Source organism: Sinohyriopsis cumingii, chromosome 9 (assembly GCF_028554795.1).
Source record: "Sinohyriopsis cumingii isolate HCF-2022 chromosome 9, ASM2855479v2, whole genome shotgun sequence".
Taxonomy (NCBI): domain Eukaryota; kingdom Metazoa; phylum Mollusca; class Bivalvia; order Unionida; family Unionidae; genus Sinohyriopsis; species Sinohyriopsis cumingii.
In genome coordinates, this window is record NC_142969.1 from 35,986,391 (window position 1) to 36,013,345 (window position 26,955).

The 26,955-nt window shown below is 37.2% G+C and overlaps 1 protein-coding gene across 2 annotated transcripts; it reads right to left on the minus strand.

Annotated features, from left to right (window-relative positions):
* On the minus strand, window positions 1–26,894 carry LOC149791552 (ribulose-phosphate 3-epimerase-like). 2 transcript variants are annotated; one of them, XM_089970088.1, is made up of 6 exons: window positions 26,874–26,894; window positions 21,143–21,396; window positions 16,816–16,923; window positions 5,775–5,909; window positions 4,866–4,952; window positions 1–606 (listed from the first exon to the last, which is right to left on the minus strand). In XM_089970088.1, the coding sequence occupies exons 1-6, from the start codon at window positions 26,881–26,883 to the stop codon at window positions 484–486; spliced, it is 717 nt and encodes a 238-aa protein (XP_089826214.1). In that variant the 5' UTR covers window positions 26,884–26,894; the 3' UTR covers window positions 1–483. The 2 variants fall into 2 exon arrangements, with proteins under 2 accessions (XP_089826214.1, XP_089826215.1); XM_089970089.1 differs by lacking the exon at window positions 26,874–26,894 and adding an exon at window positions 26,708–26,847.
* Between the last annotated feature and the right edge of the window lie 61 nt (window positions 26,895–26,955).

Below are 26,955 nucleotides of genomic sequence, written 5' to 3' on the forward strand. Positions count from 1 at the left end.
ATAGACAGGAATTTATTTTTTGAGCTGTTATCCATCAATAGCTAGATGATCTGCTTTGTTAAAATGTTTACAATAACATAAGGAATTTTTTCTTTCTTCTTCCTATCTTTAAACCTACATGTAAATCCAGAAAGTTCAAATTCATCCCAATTTGACAAATTATGGACACTCGTTATTCTTATATCAATAACAAAAGTACAAATATTTATGAACTGTCTACAAAAATATTCTTGATAAAATGAGTTACCCTGGCACATGACAAGTAGATATCTAAAATGATAGCCATCAAAAAATCACTAATTTCAATCAATCTGGAACCTGTTACATTTACTATTAAAGAACTGAAGTCCATCTGCCACTATGATTTCATGGAAGTTCAAGTCCCACTGTTGATTAATCCCTGATCATTTCAGAAATGTTCTAGCTTGTCCAATTAAACTACTATATGTACTCAAACTAATGGACTATGATGTCACTTCTTGGTTATCTCTCCAGCTGGGATTTCTGAATTGCCTCATTCACAATATTGCGTAAAGCCTGAATTGTCACCATTGGATTGTCACTATTCACAAGAGCACTTCCAGAAACGAACATGTTGGCACCTGCCTGCAAAGGGAGGTAAAATTGTGGAATAATAGTTATCTGAGTAAATTAATAATGATATTAATGTTTTGAGACTTGTAACACAAAAGAAAAAGCCCAAATTCCTTTACAATGGTCGATATTAGAGGCCAATAAATCAATGTCACCCCTACAATAACTTCATGTCAAAAAGAGATGTTAAAGGAAAAACTATTTTGCTTCAGTGTTGCTGTTGTTTAACTATTCATGAATATCTGACTTGAGACTTACCTGTTGATAAGTTAACTTTGTACAACCAATATGGTCAACAGGTAATTTTACATTCAGTGTAACTTTCTTTTATTGCTTCTGTTTAGTCATAGAAAGAAAACAGCATCACAAATTTAGGTGGTTGCCACAAAGATCTTCAATCACCTACTTTTCTTTTTTATTCATTAGACCCATTTCCCACCTAACTCAGTTTATGCTACTCATTAAATCTCTGGTCATTACACCTTTTGTCCAACCTAACTCTATGCTATTCATTACAACATTTGTCCCACCTAACTCTATCAATGCTATTCATTACACCTCTTGTCCCACCTAACTCTATCTATGCTATTCATTACACCTCTTGTCCCACCCAATTCTACACTATTCATTACACCTCTTGTCAAGCCTAATTCTATGATATTCATTACACCTTTTGTCCCCCCCAACCAATTCTATACTATTCATTACACATCTTGGCCCACCTAACTCTGCCATTTACTACACCTATGTTATGCTATTCATTACACGTTTTGTCCCACTCAATTCTATGCTGTTCATTACACCTCTTGTCCCACCTAACTCTATGCTATTCATTACACCTCTTGTCCCACCTAACTCTATGCTATTTACTACATCTTTGTTATGCTATGCATTACACCTTTTGTCCCACCCAATTCTATACTATGCATTATACAGACATGATTTGGGTCTTCTATAAAAAAAAAAGCTGAAAAATTGTAAGGGGTTTTGTGGGTCTTCCCCCAACGGGGTCTCAAGGGGCAGTACCCCTGTGGGAGGATCCAAATAATGCATTTTACACTCATAAAAACCTGTTCCTGGTGCAACTTATGTATCAGATTATAAAATAAAACCAAAATAATCATTTGAAAAACTAATAAACTTACCAAAAATGTTCAACTTGACTTCAATATTTTCACAATATTTATTGTCACATGAATTTCTTCTCCAGTACCATTGATGCTGAAGTTATTTCATGTGCATGTCAGTGTTTGCATCATAATTAAGTAACAGTAATTTCTCAATTTTTGAAGCAAATATATTTTACTTCTCTCTTTTCATAACAAATCTGTAAAATAAACACCCAAGTACATCAACTATATACAAATAATTCCATACATTCACTTGTCTTTTTCTCCAATGGACACAACCTGTTGATATGCCAGTCAAGCTCTTTTTGTGGCTTTGGCAAAGATTTCTTTAGCTATCATTTTTTTTCACCAATTACTTTTTGGGCTCAATATGCAATAATTTCTTTTCCTTCTCAATGAGAGCCTTTTTCCTTTCAAGCTGGTGCTTGCATTGGTGACATGCAGTGTACATATTTTGACAGAGGGCTACATCTATTCTCATGCAAGAAATCTTTCTTCTTTATAGTAATTAATTGCAATTTTTCCAGATGCCTTCTGTGCTTCAATGTTTCCATATGCAGCTTCTTTTGCGGGTGCTGTTCCAAAGTCTTCCAACCACGATTACCATAATTCAGATCTTTCTTGCAGAGGTCTAAATATGCCAGTCCTCTAGCGTTCAGTTTTCTTATAAACTGACCATCTAAATTTCCATACGTGTTTTAAACCTTTATCTAAACCTTTTGTGTCATGGTCTCTCAACAACTCTAGGCACAATGTTTTGCAAGCATTGCTTCTTCTTTCCATTGCCATCAGTTACCATTATATGAAGATTCACTGGATGAATCCAAACCTTTGACTACTCAGAATACTCTTTACGAGAGTCATGTGCTAACTAATATATGGAACAAATAATTTACAAAGGTCATTGCAGAATGAGACCAGAAAGACCATTTTTTAAAAACCAGATTGTTGATGTTATAAAAAACAAACTATAGCAAGAAAAATCTGATTCAAGTCAGGAGAAAAGAGGAATTCCACTTTAAAACGGAGAAAAATCAGGTCTGATTACACCTCTTGTCCCACCTAACTCTATGCCATTCCTTACAAATTTTGTCCTAACTCTAAGCTATTCATTACACCTTTTGTCTCACCTAATTTTATGCAATTTATTACACCTTTGGTCCCATGTAACCAGATTTATATTATTCATTACACCTCTTGTCCTACCTAAATCTAAGCTATTCGTTAAACCTTTTGTCCCACCTAACTCTATATATCCTATTCATTACACCTTTTGTCCCACCTAACTCTATTTATGCCACCAAGGGATTCAAAGTCAGCAGTGTAAATTTTCAAACCTCCCTAAAATTATATCATATGTATGTATCTTAAATAGCTGGAGAGGAGTTACAAAACATGGTATTCAAGCATGTGCCACCGAGCTGGGACCACAAATAACCCAACCAATGCAGTGGTTTGGGCCTAATTTTGTTATCAAATCAAAGCACAGATGGTGCAATATGCACAAAAGGTATATTCAGGGATTAAGCCTTAATGTTTAGGCTAAAACAACATTATTAATACTTGTGTGTTTAATGGTATTTTTTTGGCACATGACAAGTCTCTACATGGCAGCCACTTTAACAGGTTGAGGAAGAACCTGGAGAAATAAAACCTGTAAGAACAACTGATGCATGGAAGCTACTGGTAAGTTTTCTCATATGCCAACACTGGCTAAGCGCAAGAATCAAACACTTGCAGACAGAATTGAGATGAGAGAGACTGGTAAATGCAAGCGCCTTAGACAACTTGGCCAACCAAGGAAAAAGCAGTTCCAGCTTTTAGAGGATGGTGATGTGGAATCAGAAAATAAGAGTAACAGGTTCCAACTTCAAGGAAATAATGGCAAAATTCTGACTCCTTCTAGAGTAAAATGTTACAAGTGTATAAGTAACACACATATATACAGTAAATTGCCAATTATCTGGATCTGTCAGGGAACAAAGATTATGTCTGATCAATCGGTTGTCCAGATGATTAAACTTGGATTTTAAAAATATGTGAATGGAAAAACCTAAATCAAATGGGTTTGATAATAGCATTTCATTGTCTATGTATCAAAAATTAAGTAAATAGTAAAGTTCCACGAACATTTGACAAGTTTAAAATCAGATTATGCAGAAATAGAAAAATAATAATATATAAGTGTCCAAGTGGTTTATTCCCATGGTAAACTTGGCAGACATGAATTCTATTCACACCTCTGCCAGTAGGTGATTTATGTTTTATTACATGTTAGGACAGTACTGATCATTGATTGACAATTAATTAGGTAGGTTTGGAAAGAGAATGCCTTTGAGTGGATCATTACGAGTCTTTAATCATGCTTAAAAAGCTTGGGATTTCTGTACAACAGATTACATTTTGTCGATAAATTTCACTTGGTGACAGCAAATTGTAAGAACAAGCTTACTCTTCCAGTCCCTCTCTCCTAATTACTTTTATTTCAATTTAAAATGATAATACAGTTATTGCTAATACCACTGTAATTATACCTGTGTGAATGCATATCTGTCTTTGTTTGGAACGGACAGAGATATTTTGATCCAGTAAGTATCCTTACTATTTATTTTTGATTCTTATTTATTAAGTTTATCATGATGGTTAAAAAGAAAATTTATACTGCAGAGAGTGCATTATTATATGCATAACTCGGAACTAATTTGTGGAAGTTCTCATGCAATACTGCTTTCCAAGTATGAGAACTTGCACAATTTTTGCATGATCTGCACACTCACAAAGCCTTGCAACATGAATGTGGATAGAGCTACATGATTAAGATTGATTGTCAATTAATTTTTTTTCTTCTGGGGAATCATTTGTTGTTGTTTTATATAATGTAATATTTGCATGGGACCATATATTCCTTGATATGCCGGTGAGGGAGGACGAATCCTTTATCTCTCATGTCTGAATCTTTTTTCATTGAGTTCTTAAACTTGTGGTTTACAGGAACCATAAAATTAAACAAAACTTGGAACACTCTGAATTAAAGTAAATTTGCATGTCAACAGTATTAAAATTATGAGCAGCATTTGACAGCACCCTAGAATGCCGTCTAAGACTGTTGCAACATTTTATTCTTCTTCAGGGAGGTCTTACCTCGGCACATTCCTGTATAGTAGAAGGTCCTACACCTCCATCTACCTCTATGTCAATGTCAGGGAAATGCTCCCTCAAAAACTGCACCTGAAAAAAATATGTTCCAGCTGTAATCATTTGAGCTCTGATTCAAAAATGAAAGCCAGCTAATAACAATTTTATCACGGTTGTAATCTTCATTGTTATTATCATCATTGTTATTATCATTATTATCATCACTGTTATTATCATCATTGTTATTATCATCACTGTTATTATCATTATTATTATCATACTCTGCTACCTCACAGTTATGTTCACCATCAGTCTTCTATTTTAGAGAATTTCATTGATCAAGTTCATCACTGAAGTGTGTTCTGTACCTTCCTAATTCTTTTGTTTTGTTCCTGTTTCCCTCAGTTTCCTTTGAACTCTGCACATTACCTGGTCTACCAAATGCTCAAAAGTCATGAGGACCAATGTTTACTATACAGACATGGAATGGCATCCACAAAAAAGAAGCAGGCAAATAAATACTTTTTACTATCATATAAAGTGTCTGAGAATCTGTATCAGCTTCTTTCATCTTAAACAACAACTCATATTTTTTTCTAAAAACAATAAAATTGTGTACTTTTTCTGTAACTGAATGATGCAATTTAATCTTTTTTACTGCAGTACCAACACTAACAGATACTTCCTCTTTAAGGTATTTCATTGATTTTACCAAATGAATATTCACCATTCAGGTACTTTTTTTATAATTCTACATATTTAGTGACAGTTGATATTTCAAAACTTTTCAAGCAAGGTTTGTCCAGAAAAAATAAACCAGACACTAAACAAAGAAATAGACTGTAAAGAAACAAGTAATATTACAGATACTAAATGCATGTCTATCTCACTGTTTATGCATTTTGTTTCTCAAACCTTTGGCATCATGTCAGCCATGAATTTCTGTCCTCCAAAGCCTGGTTCTACAGTCATGATAAGAACCATGTCAACGGAGTCAATGAATGGAACTAAGACATCTACTGGTGTCTTGGGCTTGATTCCAATACCAGCCTGGAATCAGATTCACAGAGGATCTTACAAATATAAAACAATCAAAATAATTATATTAATAACAATGATTTTATTCAAATAAGAAGGAGAATATGAAGAAAAACGAGCTCAAATGCTTTCTTAATATCCAGAAATATTCTGCAAGTTAGGTTGACATTTTTCATTTTTTACAGCTGTTGGTCAGTTAGTTTTCTGGAAGCTGTTTGACATGAATGCTCTTTGTACAAGCCTGTCTTCTTGTTGAAAAGGGAAAAGGTATTAAAGTAGTTATAAACCTGTTTGCTACATGATTTTCCAAACTCTTTGATAAAACTGGAAGTATGGAAATGGGTATATAATTTGCAGGATCACTTCCACATCCTTCTTTAAAAATGGCCAAATTTTAGCACCGTTTCATTTATTTGAGAAGACATCTAAAGCAATTCTGAGGTTAATCAAGTAGGTGCAAAAACTGACAACTGTAGGACTTATTTTCCCACCTCATCTACACCACACAACATTTTTGTGCTGATTTTGCTAAAAGTGTAAAGAACACCCTTTCACTCACAATATCTAGAGCAAATTATGAATCATCTGAAACTCCAGCCTTTACAAAACTTATGATTGGATGTAAGTCTTACATCTAGTGCATATTTCATTTAAAAATCTGGAAACTAGTTAAATAATTAACATTTACTAATCTTGGTCAGCTTAACATTAAAATTTCCCCATGTTTTTAACATTTCATATTAGGTCTTTGGCACACCATTGTATATCCCTGTGATTTCAAGCTAAACTGTGAGGGGTGAAGCCTGAATTTATGGACACTTTTGCAACAATGCAAGAGTGTATTTGCCTCTGCATATGTGGTTTATAATGAGAATATTTACGGTTTCCAAGTCACCATATTCACCGTATATATTTGGACACGATAAAATAATTATTTTTTTTTTGTCCAAGAAATTATTGTGTAAACATTCTTCAACTAAGTCATATGTCCCAAGACATAAGAAACAAAAAAAAACTGTACAGAATTTGTGCCTCCCCACAGCACCTTCCAAAAAAATAGATAAACAAAACACTTATCTAAAAATAAAAAGAAAGAAACTAACATTGTATTGCTATCATTATTCATCATGAGCATTAAAGAATAAAATAAACCCATAAACTCTGTGTACCAGTATGTATCACAGACTTCCATACTGTAGCGTGTATCGCTTATGTCCGATAAGACAAGATATGTTGTTCATTGATATGACCATTGAGAAACAACTCATGTTTGGTTGTGCTCAAAGGTTTGAATATGTTAGCTGACTGAAAACTGGATCCAACAAAATCACAAACAGGAGGGAAATAATCAACCGATATCTTGAAGACAACTTCCATTCACACATGACATGGTGTTAGGTGCACAATAATCAAAACTCAGCCATAGCCAGGTCAACTATTGGACAGTATCTTGCAAATAAAAATCATTATCTGAAAACACATTCACTTGAGTGAAAGTGACAATCTTTTCACAAGCACGGGTTACAAAAGTATCATTAAAGCAAGTTATTGCTGTGTATACAATTTACCTGCAAATATCATTGCTTGTTTGTATTAATTATAACTACAGATGACAAGCACATCGAAGACCGGGTGGTGAATAAACACAACTGGAAGCGAGCAGTAAACACATTATTTGAAATTACAAACAAGACATCACAGACAAAGGTTATATTCATTACAAAGCAAGCCAACCTCAGAAACAGACTTTGGATACTTTCAAACCGTTTTTATTATTTTAAGGATACCAATACAACGGTTAGTTTATTGCAAAGCAAGCTGACCTCAGAAGCAGACACTGGATTCTTTTATGGGAGCTGATTTGAAACAAAGATGGCTGAGATATGGAAGCTAACTTTGATTCCTTTTCACCAGTATTCATGGGAATTTTGAAAATAAATTGAAACAATGGAACAATTTTTAAGTGACACAATATAGTGTTTCGTGCATATACATCAATTATCCAGCATCACCCAGAAGATTTGGAGAAAATAAAATCATTTGATGAATTCATGAAGACCAGAAGAGAAGCAAATGATTTTACAATCAATATGATTATAAAATGGATGAAATTCTACTGTACTTTGATCTCATTCCTGGAGAGATTGACAATAAGATGGGGGTAAAAAGTGTGAGAATTAGCACAACTGGTGCAGATTTGAAAAAATCTGACTTTAGTCCTTGCAGTTTCTGTTTTAGGTGATGTGTTGCCTCTAATGATAATTTTTCACAGTATGAGAAAGCTAATATAAATATTCATGCACCTAAATAATGGATCATACATGTGCAGGAGAAGGGTTGTGTTGATGAGATGATGCTGCAGTGGATTAAAGAGTTTTATCTCAAGTACACAGTTTTATATTTTTTTAAATAAAATTTCATTTGGAGTGCATTTTTGAAGGGCAAGTTTAGGGCCTATGTTCGATGCACACATAAATTTATCTTCCAATGCATACTAAATGAATGTGGTTAATGTTTTTGTTAGGGTTCTAAACACTTTTTAAGTAATTACCCAGAAGCAAGACCCCTACTAAGGTTGCATGAATAGAGCCCATGTTGGATGCACATGTGAGTTTATCTTCCCAAGTATATGCATAGCTGCCAACCCTCACGATTTTGGCATGAATTTCATGACTTTTCCAGCTATTCACGGATTCACGCCGCAAACAAAAATGTCATGAATTCATGAATTCTCCAATTCTCAATTATTATAAATCTGTAATAAAATAACTGATTTCCCGTTAAGTGCTAGTCGTGATAATGGCAGTTGCCGAAACGGTCCGGTGTTGGTGGTCGCGATTCTAGTAGAACCACAGCCAATTGGTACAGTTGGCCCTTGTAGCAAGCATTTTTAATCTATATATATGAGTAGTTTTACAAATGCTTTTGAGAGAAAATGGGACCTAACTGGAATTTTGCTCTGCACATGCATCACCAACACTGATTTGAATTACTGTTCGGCATTGCAGGTAAGATCTTGAAAATGGCTTCACCACCTAGGAAAAAAAATGTATTGCTCAAAAAGAGATGCTTAATTTGGAATATACCAAAAATGGGCCGTGCATTCTGACATTAAACACTGATATGTATATATCATGCTTGTTTCACACAGTGTGCCACAAATTTTAGTACTGGGCATGGTGGCAGAGACAAAGTCGGTTGGAAAAAACATGTAGACATTGGGAAAATTAAGAATTCGCAGATTTCAGCTTTGGAATATTTTAAGCCATCAATGGAAGACCTGTAAGCTACCAATAATGAAGCATTACTTGTGAGTTTTCTTGTTGAACACAATCTACCTTTATCAGCAGGAGACCATGCTAAACATTTGTTCCAACAAATGTTCCCTGTTTCGAAGATCGCTTCCAAATTTCACTGTCGAAGAACCAAAAGTGCTGCAGTCCTGTGCATTCCTCACAGCAATAGAGACACCAAAAGAGTATTTTCTCTAGTGAGGAAAAATAAGACAGACTTTAGGGCCTCCTTTGCTGCAGAAAATTTGTCAGCATTTTAGTCACCAAGATCAATCAGCAGGCAAGAAGTCTTAACTGTTTTGAAAACAAATTTACGTTCAATCAGTTGAGGAAGTTCAAGTCTGCCACAGTATCATGTCTTGATACATAACCACAAGAACAAGTGAAGTTTGAATACCATAATAAATAGAAAGCAAATTTTTAGTAAATTATGTTTCTCCGAGAATACTTACCCGATCACATTAACATTAGGGATATAAGCCTGCTACCTCTCGAATCCAGCCCTACTAAAAGATGAAAATTCGTCTATTCTGTCTATCTCATATAGACCAAAGGGCAATAACTCTTGCCCCTTACCTCCCCTTGCCACTGCCAGGTGTCATTAGTTTTTTAAGCTGAGCAATATATATTATAGAGGATGCTCGCATAGCGGGGTGGTTGGAAGGGTTTTTAAGTAATGTGATCGGGTAAGTATTCTTGGAGAAACATAATTTACTAAAAATTTGCTTTGTCCTTCAAATACGTTCCCCAATCACATTAACGTTAGGAGAATAGGTAATTGCAGGAGGGAATGCTGAGCATCCTACCTCCACCCTGGGTACCTTCTAGGGAATGATGGCTGGATTCCCCATTTGAACGATAACCCGTTCTCCTAATTTCATCAGCAACACAGCCTAGGATGCCGTGATATGTGACCCCTATATACGGTTAAGAAGATAGTTATTGAAATCTTCTTACCTACGAAATTTCAGTGGCGAATCCAGTGAAGCTGATAGGCTGTGCTGATTGTTTTAAATGGGTCTGGTGGTCATCTGGGCTGCCGACACCGGACATACCAGATTCAATGTTTGCCTTTACGAAGCCAAATCTCTGAGATAAAAACTGGAGAAGGTTGACTCTGCATGCCAGCCAACAGCTTCTATTATATCTCGGATCTAAACATTGCGTTCGAATGCAAGGCTCGCCGTGATTGCTCTAATCTCAAGAGCTGTAATCTTCATGAGGCAACTCTGATCTTGTGAGACCACAGAGTACGCTGAGCGTATAACCTACTTCAGCCATGAAGCAAGGGCTTGAGGGTTGATATCCCGTTTACCAGCTTTGACCGGAAGAAAGAGGTGCTTACATGTGTCCCGACATACCTCTGTGCATTTTAAATCGTGCTTGAGTGCACAAACAGGATCTTGCATGGCTGTTGCTCTTCACTTATCTATGGAAGAGAGCGAGTGAATGATGATTCTTTGATTGCCAATGGATGGTAACATATTTTTGGCTATAAAGCCTGGTTGCGTCAGGAGGACCACTGAACCATCTGATCCAGACTGAAGAAAGTCGGGTCACTGGAAAGGGCATGTAACTCGCTCACCCTGCATGCTGAAGCTAAGGCTATCAAGAAACATGTTTTGTATGATAGTAGCTTTAACAAAGTGTGGGCTAAAGGTTCAAATTTGTCTGAATTGAGCCATGTTAAAACCCAGGACAGATTCCATTTTGGAAAAAGGGTGAGGGATTTTGGTCGATTGAAATCAAAATTGGCTAAAAGGTCTGATAGATCTTTGTTATGCCCAATATCACATCTACCATGATGGCGGAATGTGTCTGATATCATGGAGCGGTAGCCTTTGATAGTAATTGGGGCCAACTGTTTCTCCTCGAAAAGCCAGAGAAAAAAGTTGGCCAGTTGAGGGATTGAGACACTCAAAGGGACGATGTTATTGATATGGCACCAGTCCCTGAAAAGATGCCACTTTCCCTCGTAAGCCTTCAGAGTGGAGGGCCTTCTTGCTCTTGAGATTCTCTCCACAATCAAAGGTTTAAATTGTTTGTCTCGCAAGGCTGTCCGGACAAGAGCCAAGTGTGAAGAAGAAGACGGTCCGGGCAGGGGTGGAACCCTCGTGACCGCGGTTGTTTGAGAAGATTTGGGCTGGTTGGAATCTTCCTGGGTAGATCTATCGCTAGATGAGTAGATCGGTGACCCAGGACTTGTTCCATCTGAGAGGGGCAATCAGAATCATCCGACAGTTCTGACCCCTTAACCTCTGGATTATTTTCAGAACCAAAACCGTGGCAGGGTAGGCAAATGCCCACAACCCCTCCCAGCTGATTGACAGAGCTCTGGGTCTGAACCGGAGAGATGAAGGTGGGCAACTTGCGATTCCACCTTGTCGCAAAAGGATCGATCATCGGACGGCCCCAAAGTGTGCAAATCCGAAGAAAGACTGATTGATGGAGTGACCATTCCGTGTGAATAACTTGACCTTTCCTGGATTAAGTGTCAGCCAAGACATTGAGTCTGCCAGGAATGTGTCTGATTTGTACATTAATGTGGAGGTTGTCGCACCAACGTAGAAACTGCCAGATCAGATTGCACAGGTCTGGTGATTTGGTACCCCCTTGTTTGAGGAGGTAAGTCACCACCACAGAGTTGTCTGACATAATGAGGACAGTTTTTCCTGAGTTGAGCCTTCCAGAAATGAAATGCATTGATGACAGCTCTCATTTCTAAAAGGTTGATGTGGAGAGGCCTCTCCCCTGGCTCCCACGTGCCGCTGACTGTAGCGAAGTCCGGCAACAGGTAGGCACCCCAACCGTAGGTACTGGCGTCAGTACATACCGTTATCTCCACTTGGGGCATCTCCAGAGGAATCCCCATGGACAGCCAACTGGGGTTGTGCCACTGATGCAGGAATGATCGTATCTCGGGCATGATCATTACTGTTTGATTAAGGGGACTTGAAAAGGGGCGCCATTGTGCCAGTAACGTCATTTGTAAGGGACACATAAAAAGACGGCCAAGCGGGATCAAGTCCGCCGCCGCATTGAATAATCTGAGGAGTTGCAAGAATTCTTTCGCTGAAATCCATGTCCTGTTGGAAACGGACTCGACAAGTTCGACGATCCAGATTACGCGAGCACGAGGAAGCCGTACCAGATTCAGATTGGTGAGGAACTCCATACCCAGATGGACAAAACGCTGGGATGGACGGAGATCAGACTTTTTCCAGTTCACAAGAAAGCCTAGATGATCTAAAAGTGCTAAAAGATCATTTCTGCCTTTGAGCAGAATAGAACTTACCATATGTTTCCTGAGGATGTCGTCCAAGTACACTGCCATCCCTGTAGATGAAGTCGAGCGGAACAGGGTGATGACACAATCCATAACCTTGGTAAAACCCCAAGGGATGATGTTGAGGCCAAAGGGTAGGACCTGGAACTGATAAACTGCGTCGCGGTAAGCAAATCGGAGAAATTTCCGTGACGCGGGGTGTATAGGGACGTGAAAATATGTGTTGGTCATATCTAGACTGACGGCATACTCGTCCTGCCGGATGGAAAGACGGATTTATCTCACCGTTTCCATCTTGAATTTCGGTGGTAAAATGTATTGGTTGAGGCGACTCAGGTCGATGATCGGCCTCAACTTGCCGTTTGCCTTCTGGATAAGAAACAGCCTGGAATAAAACCCCGGCGACTGCGGGTTTTTTTTTTTTTTTTCCACAATCTCCACCGCCTGTTTTTCTATGAGCGACCGTATCTCCTGTTGTAGAAAGGTATCCTTCTCCCGATCGGACGGTACGTCCGTGAAGAGGGGAGAGGAGGACAGGGGAGGGGGTTGGATAAATGAAATCCAAAGCCCCTCCGAAATGACCTGGATCACCCAATCGTTCTGAGTAAAATAGGGTGGTCCAGTGGTCCTGAAATTGCAGGCAGCGGCCGCCCACAGGTAGGCTGTCCGCGGGTGGTGGGGAGGGTATGTCAACTTTTACAGTTAGGAGGCTTGAAGATGGAGAAACTTTATTTCTTACCGCCTCTGTATGGTTGCCTCCTAGCTTGATTAGACTGTTGTCTCCTGGCATTGGGTTGGGATCTATACTGCACATTTGATTGTAAGGATCCCTTGTCCCTGGTCCGCCAATCATCCCTCCGCTGTGGCAGGGGCTGATTTTTTTCTAAACGCCTGCGAGGGTTGGGCGGCGAGTTGGAGGGGCAGTTTCTGAGCTGCCTGCTTCCGAACTTCTTCAATTTTTCCTCCAAAGAGTAAAGGCGACTCAAACGGAGTCATCCGTAAAGCCAGAGTATGATGGGGCTTGAGCAACGTGGACCGCAGACATGCATCACGTCGTATCAGGTCTAAGTTGGCAGAAGCAGTCAACGTATTAGCCATGGAATGGTGAGCTGCCCTGTTAATAACTCTAGCAATCCGGGCCATCACTTCCCAAGCGTGGTCATTGTCAGATTCTTCTGCGAGTCGGAAAATGGCTAATGAAGCCAAGTCTAACATTGAAGGCGTAGCGACTACGTTCCGGACTAGCCTTGATGTGGCATGGAATACTTTTTTTTTTTTTTTTTGTCCACTTTATAAAACAGTGGAGCGGACATGTGAACTGCTGCCATATTTTTGTCCAGGGCTGGAAGATCCGTACTGAAGGCGTCTGAATGAGTTTTGTACCAGCGACATGAGAACGTCACTGGTACTTGGCTTTCTGAAAAGAATGCCTTAGCATTCCCTGGATCACCTATTCATCCTGATAGACGATCATTGATCTCCTTAATTTTTGCTGACTGGGGAAGGAGCCAGAAGGACGGCGTCTCTTCCTCCCCGTCAAGATCTACAGATGCCTTAACTTTGTAGTCTTGAGTGGCGGTAGGAGGTGGAGGGCATTCTGAAGTTGACAACACCCTATAAATTTCTTCCACTGCCGCCTTGAAGCCAAACTCGGTCTGTTTCATGGCTGGATCTGTGTACGGCTGATTTGCATGAGTTTTGTCACCCTCACTGTGTGCCGAGTCGTGTTCTGGAATAGCTTGCATCTCTGGATAGAGCATACCAGGTGGCATAGATGACGTGATTCCGTCATCCTTGACACTGTCACTAACTCTCCCTTGTGGATAAGCCGTGAACATATGGACGGCCAGCCCTGCCGGCTGGTTTGTCTGGCTTGTCGTCGGCCTGAATGTTGGCGACGGTCCTGCTATCATTGGTACCGGCTGCTCCAATGGCCTGGCTGGATGGACAGATTTCTCACTAAAATCTCTGCCATAGTATTGGTATGATGCCGGCGGTACACCTTGACGGACAGATTTATCACTAAGATCCCCGTAAATCATATTTGGTCGGACCGTTTTAGCAATAGAGTCCCCATGCTAGGACAGCTGGACGGCCGGTGACGTAGAGGTTGTATAATGAAATGGATCCGATGAATCCGGTAAAAACCCCATGCGTCCTGACTTACAGGCCCAAAGGCCATGCTCAGACATGCGGGGGGACTTACGCCCACTGGGCAGCCTAAAATTGGGGGAACATTCCCCCAAAGACTCAGAAAAAAGCTGTGGAAGTGAGCGAGGGAAATAAGGGTAATATCTGGCCTGATGTCAATAGCTGCGTCGTTGTTTCCTGGACCAAACAACGCATCTGTTCAAAGGTGGACTGTTGTACCCTGTCAACATTATTTTTCTCCATTGCTGCTGATGTTACTGTGGCTGACGGTTGCAAACAACGAACTTTAGGTGGAGTGCGGACCCCAACATCCCCCACAAGACTCGCAATGGAGGCTGTCTTCGGATGTATACTAAGGACATCAATGCTATCTTTCTTCAACTTATTCCGTCTATCCCTCCCTTTTGCTGCCTTCTGGACTACATCAGCCCACATTTGCTCTGTCCAAGTATTATACATGCTGCATGGTATAGATGATGTACACTTGGTACATACAATACAAGAGTCATGGTTGTCTTCTTTTGCTTTGAACTTTTTGCATTTCATGCATTTGGTTGACATTTCTACTGAAACAACACAAGAAAAGAAAACAAAACACAAAATAGCAATTCAGCATGTTATTAATTCGCTAATACCACAACCGTTACTAACGGAGTAAGCGAAATTAGTCAGTGTCGCGTTAACTCATAATTGACAACACGAGTTCAGCGATAGCATGTGTAACATGGTCTTCAGTAGACGAAATCCGTAAGGGTGACAAAGTCACTCAATTTTGAAAGAATTGTTAAAATAATGTATACAACCTGTAGAAGAATGATTGTCCAACGCAATAAATCCAAATTTAACTTCGGATGGTCCAATTTTAACGCTAAGATGGCTTGGATTGTTTGGAGGTATAAAGTACGTGTTATCAGTACAAGCAAAGCTTAAGAACTAGTGACACCTGGTGGTGGCAAAGGAAGGTAAGGGGCAAGAGTTATTGCCCTTTGGTCTATATGAGATAGACAGAAAAGATGAATTTTCGTCTTTTAGTAGGGCTGGATTCGAGAGGCAGCAGGCTTATATCCTTAACGTTAATGTGATCGGGGAACGTATTTGAAGGAGAAATGCAGATATATATGTAGTGATTTAGTTTTATATTGTGATCTTGATATAATGTAGTATTGATGGTCAGAGTGGATGGAGTTATTGTGATGGTAATTTTCACTAATTTATTTCCAAATTCACTACTTTTTATCCCTATTTTCACTAACTGCGGGATTGGAAGGTTGGCAGATATGTATATCGTGTGACTTTCTTTAAATTTCAAAATTATTACTAAAGGGTAAGTCCCATAACCAAAGGCAAGATCATGAGTCTATACTAAATGTATGTCTGATGTCATCTTCCCATGTCCTGTGTATGTGTGTTTATGAATGGTGGAGACTTCAACAGTTTCTGATGGCCTTACAAAGCTGGTAATCCCAAAACAATGTTGCAAATGCTCCACACCTGACCCTGAATACAATATGCTCTAACTTTCAGATTGACACCTACACTACAAAAGAAACTGGTTAGATTTTTTACAAAACCCTATTAATATCCTACCAAAGGTCTCATATAAAAATTTTGAATCTATTGTACACATTTAGAAACCATTTAAACTCCAATTCAAAATTTCAATCAATGCTTAAGTAGTTGCAAATCATAATAAAACATTACTAAAGGATGGAATGACTGGACTAACAAATGTAATTAGAACAAAAGATATCCCAACCCATTTTCAAACAGTCCAGGGATAACAATTTAATGTTAAAAAACTGGTATGAAATACAAATGGAATTTTATACTTTATTCTTTAATGACACCTTTATTGCTATGCAAATATCAATATTTAATGTCATAACATCATTTCTTATGGAATGTAAAACATAAAAGTGGTTTATGACAATGCATTTTAATAATTTTATTTGAACACTAATGCTATGTTCTGCACTATATATTAAATGAATTACTTTCTCAAGATTGCCACCAGGATTTTTTGGGTAGTCTGCAAATGCCCTCACCCCCCAAGGTTGTTGGCATATTTAATGATCTATGTACCAAAAAAATACTGTATTCTGTAATTTTTCATTGATCACCTCTTTATTATTGGTTCCTAGCCTTCACCCAATTTCATACTATGACTAACACAAATTTAATGACTTACTTTCATTCCTGCCTCCTTTATCTTCCTGATAGTTCTGGCTGGATCATCTGTTGCCTCAATGTGGAATGTGTACTGGTCTGCACCTGCATCAGCCATTTCTCCTATCCACTGTGAAAACAAAAACTTACTGTTTCAAACCTTGAATCAACAAAATTAAACCTGAAAATGAAAAAAGAAGAGAATATATTACATGGTCCTTCGCACAAACATGGCTTGGCATTACGCTGTCTCTCATACAACACTGGTATGGTCATAGATTTCATTTCAGTGATGAATATTCCATATTCTACAGAATATAATGTATTCACTACACATGCAAAAAAATTATTATCTGTGTCAATATTATGATGTCTGACCTCACCATAACATGCAAGCACCAACAATATCATAAACAATATCCCATCATGTGTATGTACATATGAAAAGAGTTACCATATATACTTACTTAAAAGATGACCCAACTGCAGGCAAGATAAACCCTGATCTGCCATTTCATAATGAGTCAGCAGATCAGGATCTTTTTTCTTCTTCTACTCATTAGCCCCAATAAACTGCATCTATTAACTAGTATACATGATAGGTCCTTTAGTCCATTTTGCGACTTCGCTCATCACTTTGAGGGCACAATATCTCATTCAAACATATTATACCAGAGATCTCGGAAACGCCTAATTATGTGTATTTGGATGCCAATTTTTGATATGGGACACAGAAAATCACTGAGGCAGGAGTCCTCCATACGCATGTAATAGGTGTGCGGCAAAATTCAAAGACTTGCCAGTCCTGCTTCAGCCACCTGCTTTGTGGGAAAATGTGTTGATCAATTAGCTGTGCTTATATTTACAATGACAGAATTCAGTGACCGAAAGACCCCTTGATGTACATACATGTTGCCATTATAAGAGTACATCAAAAAGAACATGATGCAATAGCTGGGCAGCAAGTTCAAAGGCTCTGACTGGCAGCTGGTGGGAAAATGTACTGATATTTACAGTGATTGAATTCAGAGGCAGAAAGACCCAGAGATGTACATGTGGTCATCTATAAAAGTACATCAAATAAACAACTTTTGCTTTCGTTATTGTGTTCATTTCCGAATGTATCGGAATAAGTAGTGCACGAGAATCAAGACATGTTGAGACTTAGACAAAATGTCATTCGTAAATTTGGATAAGTATTTTGTGGTTAAACGGCAAACTTATGAAGACTGTAATGAGATTCAGAAGAGTGCTAAAGCTGCTAGAATTGATAGTTCAGACAGGACAGTAGCCAAGTGTAAGAAAGTGTGTGATGCCTAGCTTAGTGTTTGGAATAAATCCTTACTTGGATTGACAAACTTCAGCATCACTCTGATGGACGAACAAGAGCTATTTAAGAGGTACATTGACTGACCATACTTTTTTTAAAATGCCCCTCGCCTTAGCCCGGTTAGGTCAAATGTTTGTAGCGAAATGTATTCAGTAGCTAGGCCATGTTTTGATATCAATTACGTTGACAAACTCCGGCCCATTCACAAGCATATGTTTTGATAGCTGATTGACCATTAACCCTTTTTTGAATAAGGTAGCAACTATCAATTTCCTGCATGATATCCTTTGATGATAAAACATACAAACATGTTTTTAAGATCAGAATCGGTGATCTGGATATATATTAACTGCCTCTTGTACACTGTTTCGTCATAAAATTAGTTTGAAACTGTAAGTGAACCAGTAGGCCTAACGGGAAACAATGGCAGACTTCACTAAGTCTGAGATGTACCAGTTTATTAGATTGTCTGTTTTCGTACATCATCAGGCAAATATTTTCAGAAAAATATACATATCATTGAAAGCAAAGCCAAGGTATTTTTTTATTAAAGATTTAACTTTAAACTGCAAATTATGTAGGTCAGAAACATAGAGGACAATGCTATGTTGTGAAATTCGTGAGATGCGCTTTAAGGTCTAAGCTGTTCTCAGACTTGACACGTAGTTGCGAAAATACAGGGAAAAAACAGCAAATCAGATACTATTTAACCATTGCCTAAAATTACTACAAGGACATAGATAAATAAATAAACAAACCATAAATTTGCAATCCTGTAAATGGACTGTTGTAATGAAGCTATAGATGCACTCGCGTCTGTATTGATTCTGTAGGAAAGAAGGGACTGCAACATTTGATGGTGGGACTCCTCTTTTTACCAAACTGGGAGTCCTGTACTCCTTGTTTTAAAATCCTAGTGGGATCTCGGTTATACTAAACAAGTCAGTAGCCTTCTTGGGTTGGTGGTTCTTCCCAGCGTTTTCCTGCATTCTTCTTCCACAATGTTAGCTTTGATTTGCTTGATTTCACATAAAACTTATATTTACTTTAAAAACAACTCAGAATAAATAAAACCATTTAAAATTAGTGTGACCCCACTATAGCACACTCTGTTATAACACAAATATGGATATAACATGATCATGGTGTGGCTCCCTGAAGTTTTATATGAATTTGTCTCATACATGAAAAAAAAAAATTTTTTTATCTTCTTAAAAGAATGAGAGAAAAAAATGTGTAAAATGTTTATTATCATTTTAGGGAATAGATCATGTACAAATTCTAATATAAGACGATTATGGCGTGGCTTCTGAAATTTCATTTGCATGTACTTTTTTCGTAAACAAAAAAAATTGCTTCTTAACAGTATAAAAAAAAAATATAAAATGTTTATTCAGGGATTACTGGGTAAACTTGTACATCAAATCTTGGGTTTGGAGTAGAGAAATTCAAAGGCAACATGCAAGGAAGCTGCAAACTTGGATATAAAATAATGCACTGGAATCTATCGTTTCATAAACAAATCCTTTGTTTATATTGACAAACCATCTTAACAGTGCATTGTTGTGGCATAATCCGCTTATCTTGCCTGAGTACATTATGCTGTGATACACTCAAATAATCAAGTTAACAGACCAACTACAATCGACCAACCTTTCAAGGCAGGAACAGGAATGGCTATAACCCATCAAACAATGGCTAAACAATTTTTATTTGTTTTTATTTAGACAGAAAAAATTGTAGGGTAAGAGACAAATGTCCATCAAAAATTTGGAATTTGCAAATACCATTTGGTGTCAGCATAGGGTAGCTGCTTATCAGCCAGCCTAGCAAACTTGAATGACCTTTCATTGAGATATACCTGCATGAAATCAATAGGAATATGGTTTATTTTCTCATAAATTGTGAGCATAGCATTTGTTATATATTTAATTCGCTGACAGATGATACAAAACTACAGTATTGATGAAATTTGACCTGGATCTCATCATATGCATTCCTGAGCACATGACTACACAAATCTCGCAAGGGTTGTTCAAGTTTGCTAGAGCAGTTAAAGGCAATGGACTCGGAAACTTCACCCCAACATAAATTGTAAATGTTTCAAAAATATGGTGTAAAGGGTCAGAGGAAACTTGGACTAGGGTACTAATATTAGTACTAGTAGTCCTACAATATAAAACAGCAAATAACGGCCTTGTATTAAGCGTGTTCCAATGTTGCTTGACATTGGAATGAGTAGTCAAAGTTTCAGGAATATCTCACAAACTTGGCAGCCTATATCGACACTCTTCCACTAATTTATGTGTAATTAATATACTTACTGTGCTGTCCTTATCCTGGCAGAATGAAACTATGACACTAACAAATGGACACATTTTCATGTTCTGTTTACATGCATTTTAATTTGTGGTAATGTGATGACAGTTGAGGTATACCTAAGTATGTTTATGCAGGTTCATGTGTGTTTCTTTAATGAAATGAAACTCTGCTTACAGTTCCAATAGGCATAATATATTTTTATTCGTTTCCTCAAAGAATAATATTTCAACTTAACCCGACATTGGCATTCACGACTTTCATCGCTTTCCACCCAACTGAAATGTAGGCCAACAAACTTGAAAACAGGTCCATTTCTTTTGTGAGAATTTGAATTTATTACAGAAAAGACATCAGGGTAAGTAAAGTCTGACAAAAACATTACTTAGTAGGAAAGAGTCGTTATTGATTGCCAATTGTGTGTGATATTCCTGAAAATTTGACTTCCGTTACAGTTAGTCGACATCAAAATACGCTACACAGCGCTGATAGACAGTAAGACCCATCACCCCTCAGAACAATAAATATCGGGTGATGTGTCTTACGTTATACTTTTATAGGACTATAGTACTGAGGATAAGACCGGAGTAAACCACGTTTTCTCCTACCAGAACCGGACATCAAGCCTGTTCTCCCGCGTATGTCGAAATTATCAATATACTCTGGTACAAACATCTAATCTATACTTTATTCCTTTCACCTGTTCCGGTGCGGCAACCATCATGTGCATGTCGAAGAACACCCTGGGAAGCTTGGGCCGCAAACATTTGACTACTGGATGACCAAACGTAAGGTTGGGAACGAACTGGCCATCCATCACATCTAAATGTAGATAATCTGACCCACTGTCCATCATCCGCTGACATTCTGAAGCCAACATAGATAAATCCGCATTCAAAATCGATGGACCGATTTTGCAGGTTCTACCACCCGTGGGAGCGGCCATCTTAGTCTCTGTCAAGGAAACGAATGGAAGGAATCGAATGCTGGTAGATTTGGAGGGCCATGGCTTATTCGGACCAAATTACGGGCTTATTCGGACCAAATTATATATATAATTTATATATTAACCCGTTGCTTAATAGTCAAGTGTGACTGCGTCAACGTATTTATAGATAGATTATAGATAGAAATTACGGGATGATTCGGACCAAATTACGGGCTGATTCGCACCAAAAGCTAAGCTGTTTCAGACCATGCGAAATATTATAAGAAAAAGAATGGGACGCGTGCATGATTTATTTCAGTAATTATTACTGTTTTTTTTTTTTAAATAGTATCATTTATAATTTATTTATGATTGTTTTTCATAAATTTGTAGACAAAATCAGAACAAAATATCAGAGCTACCTCATTTATATTATTCTTAATCAAATAACTTTACAAAGTTTAAATAATAAAAAAACCAAAAAACATAAAGTTAATCTTTGAATTAATATCTTTGAAAAACATTATGAAACTTTTCATAAATCATGCCAGTATTATTGGCTATGACCACAATCATACAATGATGTATACAAACAGACCCATTGCTTGTATTGATTTCTCATGTAAATCGTGTTTTCTTTGCACTAAATTTACCAAATAAATACTGTGTAAAGAGTTATTCACGAGTAACACAACTTTACCACTTACTTCACTCTCATTGTTGAATGCTTATCTTAAGAGTAAAATCTCTAACCAGTAAACAGACTTATTTTATTTGATTCAAACCTTTGAGAACTTTTTCAAATATTAATGAACGTGAATATTTCATTTAAAGTACATACTATAGTCATTGATTTCTGAGTAGATATTTAGTTATATTAACACAGTATAATAACAACTCCATGTAAGCAAAGATCACAAAGTTTTTTAAAATCAGTATTATATTTTTTGTTCTATAATGGTAAATTCAGTAAAATGGTAAATGACAATAATGTTTGTTTAGATTAAGGCATTAATCAAACGCGTGTTGCGAATTGATGGTCAGATGGTCTTATTATTATTGTCTGCAATAATTCCAAAGAAGGTGATACTATGATGCAATAGTTACAACAACATTGATCAACATTCCTTTCAACATTTTGAGGACACACTCGTCATCATTCTGAATATATTTCAACATATTTAACATTACAATTCTCTTTATGCTATCATATTCTTTATTTTAAATCATACATCACAGTAACCTAGTTTATATTTTAAGTATATTTTAATATATGTGTTATTTAGCACAGTGACTAATATAGGATAAAGATAATTTCTACATCAATCAATCCAAAACGCAGTAACATATTTAGACCATATATACAACAATAAATGACGGTCACTGTTTCACGATTTGTTCAGTGTTATTAATAGCATCATTTCTCAATAAAATAACATAATCTATTTAAATTTTGCACAAATATAAATGAGCTCCATTTAAAATATTTAACTATTGAACTGTTAATGCGAAATAAATAGTCATACATTATTCCATTTGATTAGTTTTCTTTAGAACATTTATTGTCACAATAGTATGCTATGGGATTGAATACATTTCTAACAACTTCAATTAGCCCTCGCCCTACATGATAAAATTATTATAACATATTCAACATGACAACAGCATACTAATAAAAACTTATTGGAGAGAGAGAGAGACAGACAGACAGACAGACAGAGACAGAGAGAGACAGAGAGAGAGAGAGAGAGAGGAGGGGGCAGGCACAATGACAGTAATCGTGGTTTGAGTAAGGTATTGAATTCGTAACTGAAAGAAATGTAACTGTCACATTTAAATCTTAGGTGAAACTTAGTACTACATCACTTGATCCGATTCAGCTCGTAATCTAGTCCGAATGAGTCGGACTTTTGTTTGAATCAGAAAGTAATCTGGTCTGAGTAAGCCTAGTCCGAATCGGCCGGCACCCAAGCAAACATAAAAAATGCACAGAATCAAAAACAGATATTTATTGGATGTGACATTCATAATGACATAGATAAAAAGATTATATTTATTAAGCATATTTGAGTATGATAAGACACGTTTAAATATGAATTATGAAATTTCTGTAAAAAGGCAATGTTTCATATGGGGAAGTAAGTAGGTGTTGAAAAAAGATCAAATAATCAGTAAACTTGCTAGCAACTTTCAGAGAGAATTTCGTCTATTATAAAAATAAGTTTTGCTACTTTTAAATGTTTTAAAATTTAATGTTTAATTTAAGCATCTATATGTATGTATTGTAAAGGATGGAAGTTTGAAAGGAGGGAGAGAGAAAGAACATGCAATTTTTCAATGCTAACATTTTATCTTAGATAATTGGTTATAGTGTTGCCGTAGTCATATCCTTATATATGCACACACACACACACACACACACACACACACACAACGGCCATGTACGTATTGTGTAACATACATTTTGTATACGATGGATTTGACTGGTCGAAAGATGTGACTTCTTTCTTTCATTTAATCATTTTTAATTATTTTAAATAATTGTATTTTATTTTAAAATACATGCGCGTCCGTCAGGCAAGTCGGCTTAGGGATAGTATCCAAAAACGAATAGAAAATTGTCAGGTAGCAGAGACGCTTTGGTGCAGAGTGACAGCCACATGTGACAGCAAAATGTAGCGCATTGTCTTTTGTTGTCACAAAATAATCAGCTATGCTTAGTCTATCAATAATCAAAATAGAAAATAATCACTTTATGTTATGTTCTTTTTATATTCTAATCACTTTATGTTATGTTCTACTCGCTCGCATGCTTTTGTGGGGTTTTTCATAGTCACCCGTCACTCTAATAACTTGAATTAGTGAATAACTCATTCATAAATTAAAAGCAAAATTAAAAATAACAAATAAGCATATATAATTCTCAACTTTTGGAAAGATTCGTGAACTAGTTTTGTACCTTAAATTCGTTGCTTTTAACTGAGGTGCTGAAGGGCTAAACGTTGAGGGGCTAATTGAGGCTAATTAATTTAACTGAGAGACTAAACAAAACAAAAAAAAGAAAAAAGAAAAGTAACAAAAGCTGTCATCAAATGTTAAGGAAAACTAAAATGTAGGTACAGTCATAGTAGTTGGTTACGAGCTTTCAATTTTAACTTAGCTGTACTGCTAAAAGATCTTTAACCAAAACGTTAAAGTTCAAGGTTATCAAACTCAAATTATATCAATCATTGGCACAGTTTTGAAGGTGCCCCAATTTATTTGTACAAACACAGATATCATGCAAAATATAAACAAATATACACATTTATTACCAAAATATAATTCAGATAAGCAGCGTTACTACCATGTGTATGCAGTGGCGTCACTCGGGTTGGTGTCACCCAGTGCGGTAGCTCATGGTGTCACCCCAATGGTCCTCCTTCCGTAACAGACCATACGGAATCCTTAGTAATGTCATTTTGGTGTCACCCCCTCTGATGGTGTCACCCGGTGCAGTCCGCACTCCCCACATCGCCCTAGCGACGCCACTGCTGTGCTGCTAGTCATGTATTTAACTATGATCGGTTATCCGCTTATGAATCCGGCTAGACTGAGCAGTGTGTGCTCTGTAAAATTTGCAATTTTTCATTTTGGTGTCACCCCTCTGAGATGGTGTCACCCGGTGCGGTCCGCACCCCCCGCACCCCCCTAGCGACGCCACTGTGTGTATGTGTAAGGTTTTTTGAATTATTTTAATGAGTTGTTCTCTTCGACTTATGTCATATAGAAAATACGAATTGTGGATTTCAAACTAAACAGGGTTTGGATGTATTAATTGTTCCATTAATGCATTCTAAAATACAAATTATGCTCATTGATATGAATGTTTTTTATTATAAAATGTTGAAACCTGGTGTAAAATAACGGTAGTACACATTCGTTCAAACTTTCATTCAAATAAAGCATCTTTAGCACACATTTATGCATACGCACGCAGTTAAGCACACACGCTCTTCAATTTTGGAGGTCTGTACATTTTTGCATGAAGTCTGCAATTCCATAATGCCTAAAAAGAAGTGACCAATTTTGAAAAACACCAAAGCTGATGAAATTTGCACGTTGACGGTAAAAAGAAAATAGCTCGATGAATTTGCAGCTTCTCGACCAATTCTTGTTTCGTAAATAACCGAGATGGTTCGAATGGCGTCTAATTGAAGTAGGACTTGAGTCACGATTATTTTTCTTATATAGTCTCTACAAATAGCTCTGAACTTCCCACTGTATCCATATCATAATAAATCATATTTTATTCTAAAATAGTTCCACGAATGGCAGTCAACATATATGCAACACAGATTCCAAATGGAATGTTGATCAATCGATAAATCTACATAGAGCAGATGATACATCCGAGTTGCGCTAAAATATAAATACAGTATATATGTAAGGAAAGCATGAGCTCATCCACAGGATGGCAAAGGGATTTTATTTTTTACATCGAGGGTATTGTGATCAAATTATAGTTGTATACTCCATCACGAAGGCACTGTACCCAAATTAATGTCGTATACTAGTATTTGACAATGAGGACATTGTGGACAGATTATAGTTGTGTATTCCGCAATGAGGGCAATGTAACCAAATTTTAGTTGTATATTCTACAATGAGGGCACTGTAACCAAATTACAGTTATATTCCACACATTACAAAATTACAGTTGTATATTCCACACGGGGGGGGGGGGGGCATTGTGAGCCAGTTAAAGTTGCTTATACCACAACGTGGTTACGTATTAATGTCGTGTGTAGTGTAAAAACTTGTCTTTGATTCTGGCAGGTGAAATGTCCGTTAACCGGCCGTAACATTTGTTTGGCTTTTTCGTGTCTCATTGGATGTTCACTAAATCTTAATTCATTATAAAATACACTCCTAAATTTGTCTCTACTTTCATTTGCTGTATTTCAACATATTTACCATATTCAAATATAACATATGTATAAATGGTGTTAATGCTGGAACTCGATATACGCCAGACATAAATATTACATGATACGAGTGGACTAGTCAACAACAGAATTATCGCGCGTAATATCATCTGCATACATCACTTTGAATTGCCCAATTCAAATGGTTACATTAAACTTTGATCATAGATTTGTCGCAGTCGCCCATGTTAATTTGCGTACGTTCCATGAAAAGGAGAGAAAGAGAAGAAAATAAGGAAGAAAAATAAGATTTTCGAATTTACTGCTGAACTCCTGATGAGGTATGACCCCCCCCCCCTTTCTTGTGAGTATTTATATGATAATTTCGCATTAAAAATTGACCATACTAAAACTTTTATCTGGTACTTACCTATCTATACTTGTCCTGTTCAATATTGACAATTTAATGAAAAGGTTATGCATACATGCACATGATTGTTATCCCTAACCTTCTAGTATACATTCACCGAACTGGATTATTTCAAATAATGTTCTACTTGTATGAAGAAGTAGGTTGCTTGTAGATAGTACCATACCTTTAGTCATATCATCAACTTTCGTGGACAGTGACAACAAAAACGTCGTTGTCGTGTAAATAAATGATAGCGAGGAAGTAGA